Genomic DNA, 23,661 nt, shown 5'->3' with positions numbered 1-23,661 from the left:
ATCTGCTTGTGTCGTCTTTGATTCTTTCATTAGTGTCTTATAACTTTCTGTGTAACAGTTCTTTTGTTTCCTTAGGTAAATTTATTCCTAGATATTTAATTCTTTTTGTTGCAATAGTGAATGGGATTGATTCCTCAATTTCTCTTTCCAATTTTTCATTGTTAGCATATAGAAATGCAAGTGATTTCTGTGTATTGATTTTGTATCCTGCAACTTAAATTCACTGATTAGCTCTAGGAGTTTTGTGACATTCATCTTATTTTTTAAAATGCATTTCAGAGTAAGTTGCAGCCTTAAGTTGACTGTCTCAGTTTCTGTATTTAAAAAAAAAAAAAAGTGCTGTTCTCTTTAGTTTCTCATTAGAATACTAGAAGATGGTCCCACAGTAGCGGTTACAAAATCCCCAATTCTCCTTGAGAAATACCAGAGATAAAGACATATAAGTTCCTATTTCTGTTCTCATTTTGTCATGATGGCTCGAAGTCTCTTTTTGCCTTTGAGTGGTAAGTCGTTAAAATATTTTATTCTCTCTTAACAAAAACTGATATTGTATATTAATGCATATATGTGGAATCTATAAAAAAGGTACTGATGAATCTATTTGCATGGCAGGAATAGACACAGGCACAGAAGATGGATTTGTGGACGCAGGGGAAGGTGGGGGGCAGGGAGGCAAGAAGTAGGTGAGACAAATTGAGAAATAGCATTGAAACATACACTTTATCATGTGTAAAATAGATAGCTAGTGGGGAGATGCTGTATAACACAGAAAGTGCAACTCAGTGCTCTGTGACAACTTTGAGGGGTAGACTGGGGTGGGGGGCAGTGGGGGTGAAGTTCAATAGACAGGTGACATATGTATACTTAGGGCTGACTCACGTTATTGTATGGTAGAAGCCAACACAACATTATAAAGCAATTATCCTCCAATTAAAAATAACTTAAAAAAACAATAAAAAATTAAAAATATATATGTTATTCTCTTTAAATAGAAATAGCAAGGACACTTCAACTCTCATACTCTGTCTTGTTTTCAACACTGTGGCTTGGGCAGGGGGCATCCACCTGGTTTGTTCTTTTAAACCATGGCTGAGGTATGTCTCCTATGGAAATACCTGGAGGAATTAAGATAGGGCACTTCAAAATGATTTCATCAGGCAATGGGGCTCTTCAAAGCTTGCAATCTCTTATACTCCGTCATACAAGGGGTGGTTGTTGTTGTGCTGTGCTCAGTCGTGTCCTACTCTTTGCAACCCCATGGACAGAGGAGCCTGGCAGGCTACAGTCCACTGGATTTTCCAGGCAAGAATTTTGGAGCGAGTTGTCATTTTCTTCTCCAGGAGATCTTTGCCACCTTGTCTCCTGCAACTCCTACATTGGCAGGCAGATTCTTTACTACTGAGCCAGCTGGAAAGCCCTTGCAAAACATGAATCTCATGTAAGAATGGATTATTTCGTGTCAGGGCCAGGTTTTTGGCATGGAAAGCTGTCCCGTGCTCATTGTTCTTCCTGAAACTGAGTTTGATTCTTCCGGATCTATTTGCTTAGTGAGCCAGAATTTCCATACTTGGGTCCTCTAAGTCTCTGAGCTGACGACTCAGAGCATGCAAATTGCTTGTAAATTTACTGAGCGTGCAGATTGCTTGTAAAATTGCAATGTTGCTCTTTCTGTATGAACGTACCTTGATGGGAACTAAAAATTGATGAGTATCTTTCTTGTTTCAGAGAAATCACGTTTGCTTCCTGCTCCTGATTTTGGAAGCCCCAACATGTATTTTATAAAACATATTGAAATTGCTCCTCATTCCATGCTATGTGTTTTTGTTTTTGTTTTACTAAAAATACAAAGAGGACTTCTAGAATTATACTTTTTAATTTACTTGCCCATGATAAACTCGTTCAATTGTCCAAGTCCTGTGACTTTCTCTTTTGGCCACACTGGATCTTACTTCCCGGACCAGGAATCCAATCCAGCCCCTCAGTAACGAAAACACAGAATCCTAACCACTGAACGACCAGGGAATTCCCCAACTCTTTTGACTTTTATGAAACACTTGTCCAGTGAGAAAACCTAACTTCTGCATTATTTTCAAATAAAATAAAGTGCTAATGAATGTTAAATTCAACAATTGACGAAGCCACATTTTGCTACCTATGTAACTATATAGGGGCTTCCTTGGTGGCTCAGACAGTAAAGAATCTGCCTGCAATTCAATTCAGGCAGCCCAGGTTTGATCCCTGTGTCATGACAATCCCCTGGAGAAGGAAATGACAATCCTTTTCAGTATTCTTGCCTGGAAAATCCCATGGACAGAAAAACCTGGTGGGCTATAGTCCATGAGGTCGCAAAGACTGAGCAACTAACACTTTCACTTTGCTTTTTTTCATAGACTTATAAAAGGCATTAAAGTAAATAATTATTTGTCAGTATTATTCAGCTTTCTAAATTTTCCCCTGTTTCATCCATTTTTATCCTTGACATCTCAAAAATATTTTTATCAATCTGTGAATGTTTGTTGATTATGATCAACTGACTTTTAGCTCTCAAGGACCAAACAGTCTCTAGGGGGCCAAAATTGTGTTGAATGTGCTCCATGTGTTTAGAGAAAGTATTCAAGAGCTATTTGGGGGAGGAAAGTAAAGTCAGCCTCAACAGATTCAGGCCACCAGAAAGTATTTAAAAAATTAAACTCCCCTTTTGTTTTCTCCCCCAGGACTTTCCTGCTTAATTTTCTCTCTGAATATTCCTAACACATCACTTCAAGGTATGTGGGTGATGGGCAGAATGAATCTGGAATAGTTTGTGTAGCCTGTGTTTCTACAGATGTTGGGTTTTTTTTTTTTTTGGACCGCAATCAGAGGCATGTGGGACCCTAGTTCCCTGACCAGGGATCAAACCCATAGCCCCTGCACTGGAAGGTGGAATCTTAACCACTGGACTGCTAGGAGAGTCCCTGTAGATGTTTCTTTACAAAGCAGTTTGAGGATAAGCAGAACAACTTTCTCTTTCCCCAAATTCAGAGTTAAAAAGAGAAACATGGAAATGGTAAGCATTTGCTCAAACTCATGTGACTCTTCAAGTAATTCTAGCCTTCACAGTTTTTCCTACCATGCTACATTTATGACACTTAAAAAGAAATAGCTTTATTGGCTCATTCTTACTGTGTAACTGAGGCTATTTACACAAAGAATCCACAAAAGTCAGAAGAACAATTATATAGAAATAATAAAGAGAAAACTATTCTTTTTATTATGTGTGCATGCTAAGTCTCTTCAGTTGTGTCTGACTCTTTGCAAAACCCTATAGATTGTAAGCTGCCAGGCTCCTCTGTCCATGGGATTCTCCTACATATATATACACACCTATTTATGGGCTTCCCTGATGGCTCAGTGGTAAAGAATCTGCCTGCAGTGCAGGAGACACAGGCTTGACCCTTGGGTCAGGAAGACCCCCTGGAGTAGGAAATGGCACCCCACTCCAGTGTTCTTGCCTGGAGAATCCCATGGGCAGGGTAGCCTAGTGGGCTACAGTCCATGGGGTTGCAAAGAGTTAGACATGGCTGAGTGACTGAGAATGTCGTACCTATTGACTTATTTATATAGTTATTTAAAAAGTATATATTAATATAAATATAGACAAATAGGTGTATATTTAAATATATATACATACATAACTATAGACATTTTAAAATATATATTATATATATAATTAAGTAAATATGTGTATATTTAAACACATGAGTCACAGTAAAAAGAGTGATCATCTTTTATTATTTCCATATAATTTTTGTGGGTTCTTTGTACAAATAGCCTATGTATGTTAAATAGTATGTACGTAAATATAAACATGCATTTACATACATAAGTAGGTAAATAGATATAGATACAGACCAAAATTTGATAAATGCAGATATGACTATGTATGTATTATTTACAAATGCAGTCACCGTTTATGCATTTTACAATATCTTTTTATTTCACCTAATACATCCTGAATATCTCTTGTCAATCAGACAGCATTCCATTTTGTTAATATACCACAGTTTATTGATCCATTTTCCTGTTGATGGACTCCTGATTTTCTGATTTTCTGATGGTTGACTATGATGAAGAGGGCTGCTGTGAAGCCTATTGAACAAAGTCTTTCTGTGGACATATGCTCTCATTTTTCTTGAGGAATTTCTCTAAGAAGAATCACTGGATCATAGGATGACCAAATATGTAGAATTATTTTCATCTTGTAAATGATAAAATGAAAGCAAAAAATTAAGAAAATGCAATCTAGCCTGGGAAATTAAAAATCATGAGACTTGCCTGGTGGTCCAATGGTTATAACTCTATGTTTTCACTGCAAGGGGCATGGGTTTGATCCCTATTCTGGGAACTAAGGTCCCTCATGCTGTGCCTCCTGGCCAATAAAAATAAATAGTTAGGAAGTATTATCTTCATGAATATTTACTGGGAGATTGCCTTGGGACATTAACTTTTAAGATTATATTTTTAAAATTTTCTTTTTGGCTATCCTGGGTCTTTGATGTTGCACAGGCTTTTCTCTAGTTTTGGAGAGTAGAGGCAACTCTCTAGCTGTGGTGCAGCTTCTCACTGTGGTGTCCTCTCTTGTCATCGAGCATGGATTCTAGGATACTTAGGCTTCAGTACTTGCAGCGCATGGGCTCTGTAGTTGTGGCAAATGGGCTCAGTTGCTCCAAGACGTGTGGGATCTTCCTGGACCAGGAATCGAATCCACGTCTCCTGAACTGGCAGGTGGATTCTTTACCACTGAGCCACCAGGGAAGCCCCTAAGATTACATTTTGAACTCAGGGATGATCAGTCTGTCTTCCTGTTCACTCTTGTCCACCATTCCACACCAAGATGGTCTCCATCTCATGGCTGTCCCACTGCTCAAGAAAACTTCTGCTAGAGACTTCCCTGGCTGTCCAGTGGTTAAGACTCCACACTTTCAACACAAAAGACCCAGGTTCAATCTCTGGTTGGGGAACTAAGATCCCACATGCCATGTGGCAGGGCCAAAAAAGAAAAAAAAAAAAAAAAACATCTTCTGCTAGATTTTCTCATACTTAGTCATCTCGGCTTGCCCTGATGACACTTGCCCTGGTCATCCTACAGAATTTCTCTTCCTGACCCTCTCTTAGCTTCTGGCTTCTTTTTTTCAAGTTTATTTTTAATTGGAAGGATAATTGCCTTATGGTATTGTGTCGGTTTCTGCCGTACATCAATATGAATCAGCTATCAGTTCAGTTCAGTCGCTCAGTGTCCAATTCTTTGAGACCCCATGGACTGCAACGTGCCAAGCTTCCCTGTTCATCACCAACTCCTGGAGCTTGCTCACACTCATGGCTGTACATATGTCCCCTCCCTCTTGAACCTCCCTCCCACCTCCCACCCCATCCCACCCCTTTAGGTTGTTACAGAGCACTGGGTTTGAGCTTCATGCTTCATACAGTAAAATTTTCACTGGCTATCTAATTTTACATATGGTAATGTATGTTTCAATGTTACTTTCTCAATTCATCCCACCTCGGCCTTCTTCCTGTGGTTATTCAGTCATTAAGTCATGTCTGACTCTTTGTGGCCCCATGGACTGCAGCACACCAGACTTCCCTGTCCTTCACCATCTCCTGGAGTTTGCTCAAACTTATGTCCATTGTGGAGAAGGAAATGGCAACCCACTCCAGTACTCTTGCCTGGAGAATCCCAGGGACAGGGGAGCCTGGTGGGCTGCTGTCTATGGGATCGCACAGAGTCGGATACGACTGAAGTGACTTAGCAGCAGCAGCATGTCCACTGAGTTGGTGATGTCATCCAACCATCTCATTCTCTGTCACCCCCTTCTCTGTCACCTTCTCCTTTTGCCCTCAATGTGGCTTCTTACATCTATTTGCAATCCTTTCCATATGGGATTCCCTTGCCCCCTCATTAAAATATAAGCTCTGTGGAACCAGGACCTGGAGTGCTTTCATTAACTGGTGGGTAAGAGAATGGTAAACCAAGTGCTGAACCTAAGGAACACTCTGTAGTGGACTGAACACCTGCCTGATAGGATAGTGACATGGACTGAACTCACTCGTTTGACGTTTGATGGATCCTTAGTCACAGATGTGAATGAATGCATGGATACCCGGGCCTGCCCTTCGAAAGCCACCTGCACGAACACTGTGGGAAGCTACTTCTGCACCTGTAAATCTGGATATGAATCAAGCAATGGGAAGAGACAGTTTAATGATCCTGGAGTGACGTGCATAGGTGAGTGTTATTCCAGTAAGCACATTCTAGAAAAAAAGTAGGTCTACTCATCCCTCCTATTGAGAGATTGGACCTAAATTTTGATAATAACTGATCAAATCAATGGCTTTGATAGTGGAGACCTACATGCTAGGCATGAAAAACAATCTTTTTTTGTTGAATAGCATTAAAGAGCCCTTAAATTCTTTAGCTCAAGGATCTTTTTGTTTAGACTGCATAGTCTTTGGATCTAAGTGCTAAGTAAGAAGGAATGTTACCAGGGATGTATAAAAGGCGTCTGTCCTCAATTTGGAATATTTTAAAGTCCATATTAATAAGGGGTTGGCAGATATGTATAGCCTAATGAGTTTTTCTCATTTGGAAACGTTGTTGTTCAGTTGCTAAGTCATGTCATACTCTTTGCAACCCCATGGACTGCAGCATGCCAGGCTTCCCTATCCTTCACTACCTCCCAGAGTTTGCTCAAATTCTTGTGCATTGAGTTGGTAATGCTATCTAACTGTCTTATTCCTCTGCTACCCTCTTCTTCCTTTGCCTTCAACCTTTCCCAGCATCAGGGTCTTTCTCAATGAGATAGCTCTTCACTTCAGGTGGCCAAAGTATTGGAGCTTCAGCTTTAGCATCAGTCCTTCCAATGAATATCCAGGACTGATCTCCTTTAGAATTGATTGATTTGATCTCCTTGCTGTCCAAGGGACTCTCAAGAGTCTTCTCCAGCGTCACAATTTGAAGGCATCAATTCTTTGGTGCATGGCCTTCTTCATGGTCCAACTCTCACATCCGCATACGACTACTGGAAAAACCACAGCTTTGACTATACAGACCTTTGTTGGCATTGGCAAAATGATGTCTCTGCTTTTTAATATGCTGTCTAGATTTGTCATAGCTTTCCTTCCAAGGAGCAAGTTTCCTAATATACTAAAAAAAAAAAATAGAGTTCACACAAAATTTTATTACTACTATTTTGGGGTTTCAAAAAACTGTAAGCACTTACATTTGTGTTTATAGCAAAAAATTAATGAAAAGGTTATAAAGATTTGTGCATGGGAATTTGTTTTCATTATATGTTCTAACACGTTATTGCTTTGGTTTAGAAAGTAGTTTTTAGAAAGTGTTTTATAAGAACTTAACTTCTAAAACACATTAGTGGTTTTTCAAATGTTGTTTCTGATTTTTTCAAATGGAGAAATCAACTCATTTTAAAAAGTTGTTTATATATTTATTTTTTAGGTAGAAATTTTCTCAGGAGTAGGATTATGGAATCACATGATAACTCTATTCTTATTTTTTTAAGCACTCCACACTGTTCTCCATAGTGGCTGTATCAATTTACATTCCTACCAACAATGTAGGAGCATTCCCTTCTCTCCACACCCTCTTCAGAGTGTATTGCTTGTAGACTCTGAACATAAGAATACCAACTGTGCCCAAGACACAGAAAACGTGAGCTCGTCGTAAAGTCGTCTTAGTTCTTCCGTTGTTTTCTACACAGATGAGTTCCGTGTATGCTCAGTCACTCAGTCACAGCCTGACCCCAGAGACTATAGCCCGCCAGGCTCCTCTTGTCCATGAAACTTTCCAGGCAAGACTACTGAAGTGGATTACCATTTTCCTGACCTGGGGATCAAACCCACATCTCTTGTGTCTCCTGCCTTGGCAGGTGGATTCTTTACCACTAGCACCACCTGGGAAAGCCCAGTGAATTCCATTCTGTTTTCTAAATCTTACCCCACTGTTTCCTTTGGGGATTTCTTGTATGGTGTTTCCATATTCTCTTACACTTTGTCACTTCCTCTGAGACATATTTTCTAAACTCATACTTTAAAAATGGGACCTAATTAAACTTAAAAGCTTCTGCACAACTAAGGAAACTATTAGCAAGGTGAAAAGGCAGGCTTCAGAATGGGAGAAAATAATAGCAAATGAAGCAACGGACAAACAACTAATCTCAAAAATATACAACCAACTCCTACAGCTCAACTCCAGAAAAATAAATGACCCAATCAAAAAATGGGCCAAAGAACTAAATAGACATTTCTCCAAAGAAGACATACAGATGGCTAACAAACACATGAAAAGATGCTCAACATCACTCATTATCAGAGAAATGCAAATCAAAACCACTATGAGGTACCATTTCATGCCAGTCAGAATGGCTGCAATCCATAAGTCTACAAGCAATAAATGCTGGAGAGGGTGTGGAGAAAAGGGAACTCTCTTACACTGTTGGTGGGAATGCAAACTAGTACAGCCACTATGGAGAACAGTGTGGAGATTCCTTAAAAAACTGGAAATAGAACTGCCATACGACCCAGCAATCCCACTGCTGGGCATACACGCTGAGGAAACCAGAAGGGAAAGAGACACGTGTACCCCAATGTTCATCGCAGCACTGTTTATAATAGCCAGGACATGGAAGCAACCTAGATGTCCATCAGCAGATGAATGGATAAGAAAGCTGTGGTACGTATACACAATGGAGTATTACTCAGCCATTAAAAAGAATACATTTGAATCAGTTCTAATGAGGTGGATGAAACTGGAGCCTTTTATACAGAGTGAAGTAAGCCAGAAGGAAAAACACCAATACAGTATACTAACGCATATATATGGAATTTAGAAAGATGGTAACAATAACCCTGTGTACGAGACAGCAAAAGAGACACTGATGTATAGAGCAGTCTTATGGACTCTGTGGGAGAGGGAGAGGGTGGGAAGATTTGGGAGAATGGCATTGAAACATGTAAAATATCATGTATGAAACGAGATGCCAGTCCAGGTTCGATGCACGGTACTGGATGCTTGGGGCTGGTGCACTGGGACGACCCAGAGGGAGGGTAGGGGAGGGAGGAGGGAGGAGGGTTCAGGATGGGGAACGTGGGTATACCTGTGGCAGATTCATTTCAATATTTGGCAAAACTAATACAATATTGTAAAGTTTAAAAATAAAATAAAATTTAAAAAAAAATCTACTCACCACTCTCTGTTTCTTCTACTGTTTTTTAAACAATAAATAAATATGTATGTTAGTTAGTATTAGTCGTTCATTCATGTCCAACTCTGAAACGCCTAGCCCACCAAGCTCCTCTATCCATGGGACTTCCCAGGCAAGAATACTAGAATGGGTTGACATTTCCTTCTCCAAGGCATATTCCTGACACAGAGATTGAGCCTGGGTCTTCTACATTGCAGGCAGATTCACTATAGTCTGAGTCACCAGGGAAGCCCATATTAAACTATTTTTTTTAAGTAATATGTATTCAACTATTTTTTCATGTAAAAAAAAATGTCTGATGTATTTATTGTTGTTTTTCAGTCGCTAAGTTGTGTCCAACTCTTTGCAACCCCATGGACTGCAGCATGCCAGGCTTTCCTGTCTTTAACTATCTCCCAGAGTTTGCTCAGATTCATGTCCATTGAGTCAGTGAAGCTATCTAACCATGTCATCTAACTGATTATTCTACTCTTATTTTCCTTGCTTGTAGTTACCCTTCATTAACATGGTATTAGGGCTTCCCTGGTGACTCAGACAGTAAAGAATATACCTTCCTGTCATCATCCTCATGGATGGGCTCCAACACTAGGGAAAAAAATGTTTTATATACTCCAATAAAAATTGATTTAAAGAAAGGAAAATAAATATGAGTAATCCTGTTCACTGCTCTGGCACTGGCTGACCATCTCGGTTGGGTTGGCACTTAGTGGTTTTCTAGAGGCAAAACTTTCAGCTTTATATTGAGACAGGCTTGAGCAAACCAAGGTGAGTGCCTTGAAATGCACAGACTGTGACCTGTGTGTGGCGGACATGCCACAGACGTGGCATGAAAAGGTGAACTCATGGAGCCCTGAGTGACCCCATGGAGCCCTGTCACTGACTGATTCACTTTTCATCCTTTTCCTGCCACAGATAAGAATGAATGCCTGAACAGCACAGCGTGCCCACTGACAGCCACGTGTACTAACACCTGGGGAAGCTACTTATGTGTCTGCAATCCTGGGTTTGAGACACCTGCTGGGAGAGCTCACTTTACTGGCTCCAGAGGAACTTGCATAGGTAAGCAGATTCTCTGACGCCTTCCGGTGAAAATTTCCTCAGAGAAAGAGTTGAGGAAAACAAACAATGCATCAGTACAGGTCTTACTTCAATATGCTATAACCTTTCAATTCCTCAGTATCTAAACACTGTCACTTGATACAGCTGTTTATTGTGCATAACATGTATGCATGTGCGTCAGTCGCTTCAGCTGGTTCAGTTCTTTGCGATCCCATGGACCGTAGCCCGCCAGGCTGCTCTGTCCATGGGATTCTCCAGGCAAGAATACTGCAGTGGGTTACCATTTCCTTCTCCAAGGGATATTCCCGACCCAAAGATCAAACCCTGGTCTCCCACATTGCAGGCAGATTCATTACAGTCTGAGCCACCAGGGAAGCCCAAATATGTTTTAAATTAGTTTTTTAATTTTTAATTAAAAAAATTTTACTCAAGTATTTATTGCTGTTGTTCAGTCACTTAGTTGTATCCAACTCTTGCAACCCCATGGACTGCAGCATGCCAGGCTTCCCTGTCTTTAACTGTCTCCCAGAGTTTGCTCAGATTCATGTCCACTGAGTCAGTGAAGCTATCTTACCATGTCATCTGACTGATTAGTCTACTCTTATTTTCCTTGCTTGTAGTTACCCTTCATTAGCATGGTATTAGGGCTTCCCTGGTGACTCAGACAGTAAAGAATATACCTTCCTGTCATCATCCTCATGGATGGGCTCCAACACTAGGGAAAAAAATGTTTTATATACTCCAATAAAAATTGATTTAAAGAAAGGAAAATAAATATGAGTAATCCTGTTCACTGCTCTGGCACTGGCTGACCATCTCGGTTGGGTTGGCACTTAGTGGTTTTCTAGAGGCAAAACTTTCAGCTTTATATTGAGACAGGCTTGAGCAAACCAAGGTGAGTGCCTTGAAATGCACAGACTGTGACCTGTGTGTGGCGGACATGCCACAGACGTGGCATGAAAAGGTGAACTCATGGAGCCCTGAGTGACCCCATGGAGCCCTGTCACTGACTGATTCACTTTTCATCCTTTTCCTGCCACAGATAAGAATGAATGCCTGAACAGCACAGCGTGCCCACTGACAGCCACGTGTAATAACACCCAGGGAAGCTACTTATGTGTCTGCAATCCTGGGTTTGAGACACCTGCTGGGAGAGCTCACTTTACTGGCTCCAGAGGAACTTGCATAGGTAAGCAGATTCTCTGACGCCTTCCGGTGAAAATTTCCTCAGAGAAAGAGTTGAGGAAAACAAACAATGCATCAGTACAGGTCTTACTTCAATATGCTATAACCTTTCAATTCCTCAGTATCTAAACACTGTCACTTGATACAGCTGTTTATTGTGCATAACATGTGTGCGTGTGCGTCAGTCGCTTCAGCTGGTTCAGTTCTTTGCGATCCCATGGACCGTAGCCCGCCAGGCTGCTCTGTCCATGGGATTCTCCAGGCAAGAATACTGCAGTGGGTTACCATTTCCTTCTCCAAGGGATATTCCCGACCCAAAGATCAAACCCTGGTCTCCCACATTGCAGGCAGATTCATTACAGTCTGAGCCACCAGGGAAGCCCAAATATGTTTTAAATTAGTTTTTTAATTTTTAATTAAAAAAATTTTACTCAAGTATTTATTGCTGTTGTTCAGTCACTTAGTTGTATCCAACTCTTGCAACCCCATGGACTGCAGCATGCCAGGCTTCCCTGTCTTTAACTGTCTCCCAGAGTTTGCTCAGATTCATGTCCACTGAGTCAGTGAAGCTATCTTACCATGTCATCTGACTGATTAGTCTACTCTTATTTTCCTTGCTTGTAGTTACCCTTCATTAGCATGGTATTAGGGCTTCCCTGGTGACTCAGACAGTAAAGAATATACCTTCCTGTCATCATCCTCATGGATGGGCTCCAACACTAGGGAAAAAAATGTTTTATATACTCCAATAAAAATTGATTTAAAGAAAGGAAAATAAATATGAGTAATCCTGTTCACTGCTCTGGCACTGGCTGACCATCTCGGTTGGGTTGGCACTTAGTGGTTTTCTAGAGGCAAAACTTTCAGCTTTATATTGAGACAGGCTTGAGCAAACCAAGGTGAGTGCCTTGAAATGCACAGACTGTGACCTGTGTGTGGCGGACATGCCACAGACGTGGCATGAAAAGGTGAACTCATGGAGCCCTGAGTGACCCCATGGAGCCCTGTCACTGACTGATTCACTTTTCATCCTTTTCCTGCCACAGATAAGAATGAATGCCTGAACAGCACAGCGTGCCCACTGACAGCCACGTGTACTAACACCTGGGGAAGCTACTTATGTGTCTGCAATCCTGGGTTTGAGACACCTGCTGGGAGAGCTCACTTTACTGGCTCCAGAGGAACTTGCATAGGTAAGCAGATTCTCTGACGCCTTCCGGTGAAAATTTCCTCAGAGAAAGAGTTGAGGAAAACAAACAATGCATCAGTACAGATCTGACTTCAGTATGCTAATAACCTTTCAATTCCTCAGTATCTAAACACTGTCACTTGATACAGCTGTTTATACATGTGCATAACATGTGTGCGTGTGCGTCAGTCGCTTCAGCTGGTTCAGTTCTTTGCGATCCCATGGACCGTAGCCCGCCAGGCTGCTCTGTCCATGGGATTCTCCAGGCAAGAATACTGCAGTGGGTTACCATTTCCTTCTCCAGGGATATTCCCGACCCAAAGATCAAACCCTGGTCTCTCACATTGCAGGCAGATTCATTATAGTCTGAGCCACCAGGGAAGCCCAAATATGTTTTAAACTATTTTTTATTTTTAATTAAAAAAATTTTTATTGTGGTATTTATTGTTGTTGTTCAGTCGCTTAGTTGTATCCAACTTTTTGCAACCCCATGGACTGCAGCATGCCAGGTTTCCCTATCTTTAACTGTCTCCCAGAGTTTGCTCAGATTCATGTCCACTGAGTCAGTGATGCTATCTAACCATCTCATCTGATGATTCTACTCTTTAGTTTCCCTTGCTGGTAGTTACCCTTCATTAACATGGTATTAGGGCTTCCCTGATGACTCAGACAGTAAAGAATCTACTTTCCTGTCATCATCCTCATGGATGGGCTTCAACATTAGAAAAAAATGTTTTTTATTCTCCCATAAAAGTTAATTTAAAAAATGGAAAGTAAATACAAGTAATCCTGTTCACTGCTCTGACACTGGCTGACCATCTCGGTTGGGTTGGTGCTTAGTGGTTTTCCAGAGGCAAAACTTTCAGTTTTATATTGAGACAGCCTTGAAGACACCAAGGTGAGTACCTTGAAATGCACAGACTGTGACCTGTGTGTGGCGGACATGCCACAGACGTGGCATGAAAAGGTGAACTCATGGAGCCCTGAGTGACCCCATGTCACTGACTGATTCACTTTTCATCCTTTTCCTGCCACAGATAAGAATGAATGCCTGGACCCCGCACTGTGCTCACCGACAGCCAAGTGTAAGAACACCCGGGGAAGCTACTTATGTGTCTGTAATCCTGGGTTTGAGACACCTGATGGGAGAACTCACTTTACTGGCTCCGGAGGAACTTGCATAAGTAAGCAGATTCTCTGATGCCTTCGGGTGAAAATTTTCTGAGAGAAAGAGTTGAGGTAAACAAGTGAAGGAAAACAATGCATCAGTATGGATCTGACTTCAGTATGCTAATAACCTTTCAATTCCTCAGTATCTAAATACTATCCTTTGATATGGCTGTTTATGTGTGCTTAACATGTATGTGTGCACACATGTTTATGAGTGCTCAGTCGCTTCAATCATGTTCTATTCTTTGCGACCCCATGGACTATAGCCCACCAGTCTCCTCTGTCCATGGGATTCTCCAGGCAAGAATACTGGAGAGGATTAGTATGACCTCCTCTAGGGGATCTTCCTGATCCAGGGTTCGAATCCAGGTCTCCTGCGTCTCCTGCTTTGGCAGGCAATTCTTTACTACTGAGCAGAGATGCATTCCAAATGTGCAGCTCCTGTTAAGGTAACACATTAAGACTCCCCCTAGTGGTTGCCAATTTATTCTTATTTTAACTTGTCTTTCTGACTTATATTGAAATATTGAAGCTTAGGGCAACTCAATTAAAAAACGAAAAGACAAATTATTTTATAAAAGAATAGAGACATATATATATATATGTGTGTGTGTGTGTGTAACTAAAGCACTTTGCTGTACTCCTGAAACTAATACAACATTGTTAATCAGCTATACTTTGATATAAAATAAAAAGTTAAAAAAAATGAAAAGATAACCCACATAATAGGAGAAAATATTTACAAATGATAAGATGGACTAGGGATTAGTATTCCTCAGCAAAAGACTTGAATAGACATTTTTTCCAAAGAATAAATACAGATGGCCAACAGGCACATGAAAAGATGTTTAACATTGCTGATCATCAGAGCAATGCAATCAAAACCACAATGAAGTAACACCTCACACCTGTCAGAATGGCTATCATCAGAAAGTCTACAGATAAATGTTGGAGAGGATGTGGAGTACAGGAAACCCTTGTACATTGTTGGTGGCATTTGTATAGTCACTATGGAAAACAGGGATTCCCTGGTGGCTCAGAGGGTAAAGAATCTGCCTGCAGTGTGGGAGACCTGAGTTCGATCCCTGTGTTGGGCATATCCCCTGGAGAAGAAAATGGCAGCTCACTCCAGTATTCTTCCCTGGAAAATCCCATGGACAGAGGAGAAGGCTGGCAGGCTACAGACCACAGGGTCGCAAAGAGGCGGACATCACTGAGTGACTTCACTTTCACTTTATGGAAAACAATATGGAGTTTCCTCAAAATACTAAACATAGGACTGCGATATGATCCAGCAATTCCACTCCTGGGTATATATCTGAAGAAAACAAAAATATTAATTTGAAAAGATACATTCATCCCAATGTTCATAGCAGTAGTATTTACAAGAGCCAAGATGCAGAAGCAATCTGTGTCCATCAACAGATAAATGGATAAAGAAGATGTGAGATATAGAGACAGACATAGATATACACAGAATGGAATACTACTCAGCCATAAAAAAGAATGTAATTCTGACATTTGCAACAATATGGACTAGAGAGTATTATGCTTAGTGAAATAAGTCAGACAAAGACAAATACAAGTAAGTATGATATTACTTACATGTGGACTCTAAGAAATAAAACAAATAGATATATAACAAAACAGAAACAGACTCACAGATATAGAGAACAAACTAGTGGCTACCAGTGGGGAGAAGAAGGGGGAGGGGCAAGATAGGGGTATAGAATTAAGAGGTACAGACAAGTATGTATAAAATAAATAAGCAACAAAGACATATTATATAGCAGAGGGAGATATACCCATTACTTTGTGATCATTTTAAATGGGGTATAATCTATACAAAAATATTGAATCACTATGTTATATACCTGAAACTAATACAGTATTATAAATAAACTATACTTCAATTTTGGGCTTCCCTGATTGCTCAAACAATCCGTTTGCAATGCAGGAGACCCAGGTTTGATCCCTGGGGAAGATACCCTGGAGAAGGGAACGGCAATCCAGTATTCTTCCCTGGAGAATTCTATGGACGGAGGAGTCTGGTGGGCTACAGTCCACGGGGGCACAAAGACTCAGATATGAATGAGTGACTAACACACACACAAACACACACATATACACACAAACACACACATATACACACAAACACTTCAATTGGCTAGCAGGCATGACAACCAGCAGGCATGACTGAGAAGCAGAAATCCCATAATAAAAGAAAGCTGGGAGCAAGTTGGAAAAAGGAAAAGTTGGGGAGGGAAATTTTCCGAATTTCAGACTGGGAAGAAACATTTCTGTTTTTCTTTTCTTTTTTTTAATTATCATTCTATTTCTAGGAATCAACCCTAGGTCCCCTACCCCAACCCAAGTTACATTTTCGGAAGACTATAAACAACAGGTATGTTTCCATCTTTGTAAATCTGTGTTTGGTGCCCACCACCAATATGTGGAAATAAACAGTAATTACAAATAAAATATTCTCTAGAGGGAATATCCTTAAATATAACATATAAAACAAGGGTTCAAATCAACCTCCCCACACCTGCCAGGGCACATATACTTAATGGTCTTTGGGGATAAAAAGGTGTTTCTTGATATTAATATTTTTGCATCTTCTCCTATTTCTTCCATATTTTGTTTTATCGATTGCTTTCTTTCTGAGCAACAATGTATTGTTTGGAGAATACATGGCAGCCATGAAGTGTTCTCAGTCAACACTAGTTCTGTACGGAATTAATTATAAAAAACACACCATCTGGGACTTCCCTGGTGGTCCAGTGGTTAAGATTCTGTGCCTCCAATCCCTGGTCACAGAACTAAGATTTCGCATGCTAAATGGCATGGCCAAATTATTAAAAAAAAAAAACAAACAGTAAGCACCCACACCCCCTCAATTTAATCATCATTATGGTTGATATAATTTCACTGTTGCAAATGTTATGTGTTATTGCAAAGAAATCTTTCAAAAGTGATTTACAAAACAAACGTATGTTACATTGAGACAATATGGAAATCAATATTACACCCAAAAGATGAATTTTCAAAATTCAGTCCTTTGTTTCATTAAAAGTTATTTGCAGCTTGACGGAGAAGGCAATGGCACCCCACTCCAGTACTCTTGCCTGGAGAATCCCAGGGACAGGGGAGCCTGGTGGACTGCCGTCTATGTGGTCGCACAGAGTTGGACATGACTGAAGTGACTTAGCAGCTAAATTGTCCAGTGTCATATAGAACTTACAGGACTTAAAAAACATGCCTTCTAGACCATTTAGGTTAAAGTGCACTTTTGGAAAACAGACTCTCTCTAGTCACAGTCAAGAATAAAGGTAAATGGAATATTACTTAGCTATAAAAAAGAACACATTTGAGTCAATTCAATGAGGTGGATGAAACTGGAGCCTATTATACAGAGTGAAGTAAGTCAAAAAGAGAAACACAAATACAGTATATTAACACATATATATGGAATTTAGAAAGATGGTAATGACGACCCTATATGCAAGACAGCAAAAGAGACACATGTAAGAACAGACTTTTGGACTATGTGGGAGAAGGTGAGGGTGGGATGATTTGAGACAATAGCATTGAAACATGTATATTACCATATGTAAAATAGATGAACAGTGCAAGTTCAATGGATGAAGCAGGGCACTCAAAGCCGGTGCTCTGGGACAATGCAGAAGGATGGGGTGGGGAGGGAAGTGGGAGGGGGGATTCAGGATTGGGGGACACATGTACACCCATGGCTGATTCATGTTGATGTATGGCAAAACCCCCGCAATATTGTGTACTCCAATTAAAATAAATAAATTAATTTTTAAAAAAATAAATTACACACACACAAACCAGAAAAAACAGTAGAGTAGGAGGAGAATAAATAAAGCTGGGAAAAAAAGAATAAAGGTAAATATGTTATACAGATTGTTTTTATTAAAATGGAGAGTGGAAAGACATGTCTACATCATTATCTGTTATACACAAAGGTTATATAGAAATAAAGACTTTATATAAAATATATAAAAATAGAAATACATTTTAATATTTTGACTATTATGAATGGCATTTGGTTGTTTCACTTCCATCCCCCAAAGTTGATATATTTGAATTGCCCCTCCTACAATTTTAATTTTCTCAGTGGGGGAAAAAAGATATTAACTTAATAGTTGGGAATATTTAGGCATTTTTGACAGGTAAGCTCTCTAGAAACTACTTTTGAGAATAATGGGGTGGGTGTTGAACTGATTCATTCTTTTCAAATGGATACCCATTAGTCCCAAAACAATGTATTGAACTTTATTTACATTGTGTGTGTGTGCTACACTCCAACAAGTGTGTTTAATTTTGCAGTCTTGCATTCACAGATATGTCAGAGTATTTCTCTGCCAGAGCCAACTGTTTTAATAAAGCTTCTGAGAACTTGAGAACAACCTCTGGATGCTTCTAACTGAATGAAAGCCAATGATATGTTTCTATTCTCTCCTTTTAGGTCACCACCCAGGACCCAAATAACACAAGTATTAGCTCTGTTACCATGATGACAAAAGGAGTACCAGAAGATAACAATGTCACACTTAAGTTACAGGTTTGAAATCATTCCCTGTTTCTGTGAATGTTTTCTCACAGTAGATAATTCTCCATCTTTTTCTTCCTCCAGTATGCCGGAAGGAATTAATTATAAGTTAGGTGGGACGAGTTCTTTTTCCTTTCTGGGTCTCCACATCACAGGAGAAATTCAAACCGCACGTGTAGATTTTTAACCTTATTTCAAGAGGTCTCTTCCTTCCTACTTTTCTGGAAATAAACATTTTCCCATATTGGATGACAATTGACTGTTTCTTCAGGGGTATACTAAAAAGCCATAAGAGAAAGCACAAAGGCAGGGGAATTCAGCAGAAAAGCAAAGGTGAGACCAGGCAGCATGGGCACGTTCTCAGTCGCTCAGTCGTGTCCGACTCTTGGCAACCCCACGGACTATAGCCCACCAGGCTCCTCTGTCCATGGGATTTTCCAGGCAGGAATACTGGAGTGGGTTGCATTCCTTCCTCCAGGGGATCGTCTCCACCCAGGAAACCAGGTAGAAGGGGATGCAAAATCTAGGATCAGTGAATTAAAAACATTCAATTACTTCACAATGGAATGAAGTAAAAGTGTAAGGTCTGAGTTTCTTCCTGCTTTGTTTAAACATTCGCGTCTTTTCCCTACAAACTGTTCCCTTCTGCTATTGAGCAATGGGAATAATCCCAGAGAAAGCTCATAGTTGTGGAAGCTTCGAGAAAGGTCTGGAAAATAAAATCTGTAGTCTTAGTTTCCTTTTATGATTTCCTCCTAGACAATAGTCATTTTCACATCCACTACTTTTTTGTTTATTCATATTTCATTCTTTTAAAAAAATTTTTATTGTTGAATCACACTCTGTTTTTTGTTTATTCCTAAGTATTCTATTCTTGTTTAAAAATTTTATTGGAGTATAGTTTATTGACAATGTTGTTAGTTTCAGGGGTATAGCAAAGACATTCGGTTATATGTATATATAAATATGATTGAATGAATATATTCATTCTTCTACAGCTTCTTTTCCCATATAGGTATTGTAGAATGTGGAGTATAGGTCCCTGTGCTGTACAGAAGGCCATGTTTTATATCCTGTGTATGTTCATCCCAGTTTCCTAATTTGTCCCTCCCTGCATCCTGTGTTTCCCCTTTGGTAATCATTAGTTTGTTTTAGAAATCTGTGAGTCTGTTTCTATTTTATAAACGCACTCACAATTTTTAAATTTATTTTTTTCCGTTGTGGTTTATCACAGGATAGTGAATGTAGCTCCCTGTGCTCTACAGTGGGACCTTGTTTTTTATCCATCCTTCGTATCATAGTTTGCATCTGTTAATCCCAAACTCCCAGTCCATCCCTCTCCCAACCCTCTCCCTCTCGGCAACTACATATCTGCTCTCTACGTCTGCAAACTCACTGTTTGTATGGCAGGAAATAGCAGATTCTTTTGGCAACTTCAGCAACATCACCACCAAGCCATCTCAGGAACACAAGGAAGAAACTGCCCGTTTAGCAACACAGTATCTTCACAGAGTGCAGTCGGCAGCCTATGAAGCTGCCCTCAATCGACCCACAGGAGGAACGCTGAGGAAAGAGTCACAATTTATGGGTAAGCTGCGGTCATAGATACTCAGGCAGACTCTCAAACTTAATTGGGTTCAGGAAATGCTGGTTGAGCTACAATTTCACTGGCAGAAAACACCCTTCTCTTTCTTTACACTGGAAAAATCTGTGTATGAACTTGACATGAAATATCTTATTTCTCTTCAGAACCCTAAATTTGCATTGAATGAGGCTTGAAAGTTCATTTAACTGGACCATCCATTCATCTTTCAAGTCTAACCTATTTTTTTTGCATTTTATTTATTTTTTAGTATAAATGTATTTATTTTAATCGGAGGCTAATTACTTTACAATATTGTATTGGTTTTGCCATACATCAACATGAATCCGCCACGGGTGTACACATGTTCCCCATCCTGAACTCCCCTCCCACCTCCCTTCCGATACCATCCCTCTGGGTCATCCCAGTGCACTAGCCCTGAGCATCCTGTATCGTGCATCGAACCTGGACTGGCGACTCGTTTCATCTATGATATTATACATGTTTCAATGCCATTCTCCCAAATCATCCCACCCTCACCCTCTCCCACAGAGTCCAAAAGACTGTTCTATACATCTGTGTCTCTTTTGCTGTCTCACGTACAGGGTTATTGTTACCATCTTTCTAAATTCCATATATATGCATTAGTATACTGTATTGGTGTTTTTCTTTCTGGCTTACTTCACTCTGTATAATAGGCTCCAGTTTTATCCACCTCATTAGAACTGATTCAAATGTATTCTTTTTAATGGCTGAGTAATACTCCACTGTGTATATGTACCACAGCTTTCTTATCCATTCATCTGCTGATGGACATCTAGGTTGCTTCCATGTCCTGGCTATTATAAACAGTGCTGCGATGAACACTGGGGCACATGTGTCTCTTTCAATTCTGGTTTCCTCGATGTGTATGTCCAGCAGTGGGATTGCTGGGTCGTATGGCAGTTCTATTTCCAGTTTTTTAAGGAATCTCCACACTGTTCTCCATAGTGGCTGTACTAGTTTGCATTCCCACCAACTAACCTATTTTCATAGTGAATCTTTTGTGGCTGCATATACTGTCACTTTTAATCCAAGAGTCACCCTAGGGTTCTTAGGTACAAATCTTTATCAAGGATACACTGAAGGATAAAGCAGTCTTTACTCTTAGAATTAACAAGGCTTCCATGGGCATAAAGAGCACCTGGTAAAGTGTCTGATACCTAAAAGGATTTGTGCTGTGTACTTAGCCACTCAGTCATGTCAGACTCTTTGTGACTGTATGGACTGTAGCCTGCTAGGCTCCTCTGTCCATGAAATTCCCCAGGCAAGAATACTGGAGTGGGGTGCCATTTCCTCCTCCAGAGGATCTTCCTGACTCATTGAACCCAAATTTCCTGTGTCTCCTGCATTGCAGGTGAGTTCTTTACCTGATGAGCCATCAGAGAAGCACCCTAGAAGGATTTACTAATTGTCAAATAAATGAATGAATATATGAACAGAAAAGCTGTGGTGTTGTCATCAATTAGAGGATAAAATTCCACTTTAAAAAATTATTTTGTTGAAGTATAGTTATCCCCCTCACAACCTCTAAGTTTTCAGGCTCTTCTTTCCTGCTGACATCATGCATAAGCAATGATATCTCACTATAGTTTTATCTGCATGTCACTGATTACTGGTGGATTAGATGTCTCTATTTTATGCTGGCCATTAGGTTTCTTTTTTGTGATTATTCTGATTTATATTTTTTGTCCATTTCCCCTTATCCTTTTGCTCTTTGTCCATTGTGTTTTTGGTTTTTGTCTTATTGATATTTGGGAGCTCTTTACATATGATGGACCTCATTTATGTCTCTAAATATCTTCTGCCAATCTGTAGTTTGTTGAAAGGATATTTGAGTGGAGATGTTTTCACTTTTGATTTAATCAGATTTGTCTGTCTTAAAGAGGAGGTGAGGGACATAGCAAATGTCAGGGAGGCAGTTTGTGATGCTAATTAGAGTGAATAGAGTGGGCTTGGAGAGAAGGCAAGATTTGTGAGAAGACTTGAAGAAGAAGGAGTGAGCTGTGTGCATATCTGGGGGAGAATGATACTGGTCAGAGGGCTTGAGGTGAGCATTCCTGGTGTGTTGGAGGTACTTGCAGAGTGACTGAAGGTGACTGGACAAGGAACTGATACAAGGCAAGATCAAGCAGGGTCTTCCTGGGAATTGTAACAACACTGACTTTTATTCAGGGAGACCCTATCTGATTCACATTTTGAAAGGATCCCACTGGCTGCTCTGGGGGAACAATGAATGCAGTTAGATGACTGGGATGAGCCAGGAGACATCTCCTGGTGGGCCAGATGAAGTCAGTGCCCCAAATCAGACTCACACCAAGGTTGGTGTCTTTTCAGCAAAAGGTCTGGATTTGCTGCCAGGGTGCATGTGGAGTTTGAGAGAAAGAGAGAGTTTGGTGCTGAAGTTGATTAGTTTATTCAAAACAAAAGAGGCTGAAGAGTGAGTATGGAGAGATGAAGGGAAGAAAGATGTCTTATGATTCTTTTTTTAATTAATTTTTTTTGGAGTATGGTTGCTGTACAGTGTTGTATTAGTTTCAGCTATACAGCAAGGTGAATCAGCTACATATCCTCTTTTTTTTTCTATTTGCTTCCCATTTAGGTCACCACAGAGCACTGAGTAGAGTCCCCTGTGCTAGAAAGTAGCTTCTCATTAGTTATCTATTTTATTTGTTGTTAGTTTTTAGTTGCAACATCGCATTCAACCCTTTGAGACCCCATGGACTGTAGCCTGCTAGGTTCCTCTGTCCATGGGATTTCCCAGGCAAGAATACTAGAGTGGGTTGCCATTTCCTCACCAAGGGATCTTCCTGACCCAGGGACGGAATTTGCATCTCTGGCATCTCCTGCATTGGCAGGCAGATTCTTTACCACTGAGCCACCTGGGAAGCCCATAGTATCAATAGTAATTGACATATTGTTGTTGTTCAGTCACTCAGTCATGTCCAACTCTTTGTGACCCCATGGACTGCAGCAGCCAGGCTTCCTTGTCCTTCACTATCTCCTGAAGCTTGCTCAAACTCATGTCCACTGAGTCGGTGATGCCATCCAACCATCTCACCCTCTGTTGCCCCCTTCTCCTGCCACCTTGGATCTTTCCCAGCATCAGGGCCTTTTCTAATGAGTTGGTTCTTCACATCAGGTGGCCAAAGGATTGGAGCTTCAGCTTCAGCATCAGTCCTTCCAATGAATATTCAGGACTGATTTCCTTTAGGATTGACTGATTTGATCTCCTTGCAGTCCAAGGGACTCTCAAGAGTCTTCTCCAACACCACAGTTCAAGAGCATCAGTTCTTCAGTGCTCAGCCTTCTTTATGGTCCAGCTCTCACATCCATACATGACTACTGGAAAAACCATAGCTTTGAGTATATGGAAATTTGTTGCAAAGTAATGTCTCTGCTCAATATGCTGTTTAGCTTTGTCATAGCTTTTCTTCCAAGGAGCAAGCATCTTTTAATTTCATGACAGCAGTCACTGTCCACAGTGATTTTGAAGCCCAAGAGAGTAAAGTCCATCACTGTTTCCACTGTTTCCCCATCTGTCTGCATGAAGTGATGGGACCAGATGCCAGGATCTTAGTTTTTTGAATGTTGAGTTTTA

At 40.4% G+C, this 23,661-nt stretch overlaps 1 protein-coding gene across 2 annotated transcripts in view; it reads left to right on the top strand.

The window, feature by feature from the left end:
- Positions 1–367: 367 nt before the first annotated feature.
- Positions 368–23,661, top strand: part of LOC109561677 (adhesion G protein-coupled receptor E3-like) — a 128,005-nt gene continuing 104,711 nt past the window's right edge. For both annotated transcript variants that reach the window (XM_070792954.1, XM_019964317.2), the window contains exons 1-10: positions 368–503; positions 2,715–2,765; positions 6,113–6,265; positions 10,173–10,319; positions 11,362–11,508; positions 12,551–12,697; positions 13,731–13,877; positions 16,206–16,267; positions 18,356–18,451; positions 19,850–20,027. In XM_070792954.1, the coding sequence (XP_070649055.1) occupies positions 470–503; positions 2,715–2,765; positions 6,113–6,265; positions 10,173–10,319; positions 11,362–11,508; positions 12,551–12,697; positions 13,731–13,877; positions 16,206–16,267; positions 18,356–18,451; positions 19,850–20,027 (1,162 nt within the window). In that variant the 5' untranslated portion in view covers positions 368–469. The remainder of the gene's footprint in view (positions 504–2,714; positions 2,766–6,112; positions 6,266–10,172; positions 10,320–11,361; positions 11,509–12,550; positions 12,698–13,730; positions 13,878–16,205; positions 16,268–18,355; positions 18,452–19,849; positions 20,028–23,661) is intronic.

The sequence above is a fragment of the Bos indicus genome, chromosome 7 (assembly GCF_029378745.1).
Source record: "Bos indicus isolate NIAB-ARS_2022 breed Sahiwal x Tharparkar chromosome 7, NIAB-ARS_B.indTharparkar_mat_pri_1.0, whole genome shotgun sequence".
In the NCBI taxonomy this organism is placed as follows: Eukaryota; Metazoa; Chordata; class Mammalia; order Artiodactyla; family Bovidae; genus Bos; species Bos indicus.
The sequence above is the reverse complement of the archived record's forward strand: the minus strand, read 5'-3'. Positions and strand labels throughout refer to the sequence as shown.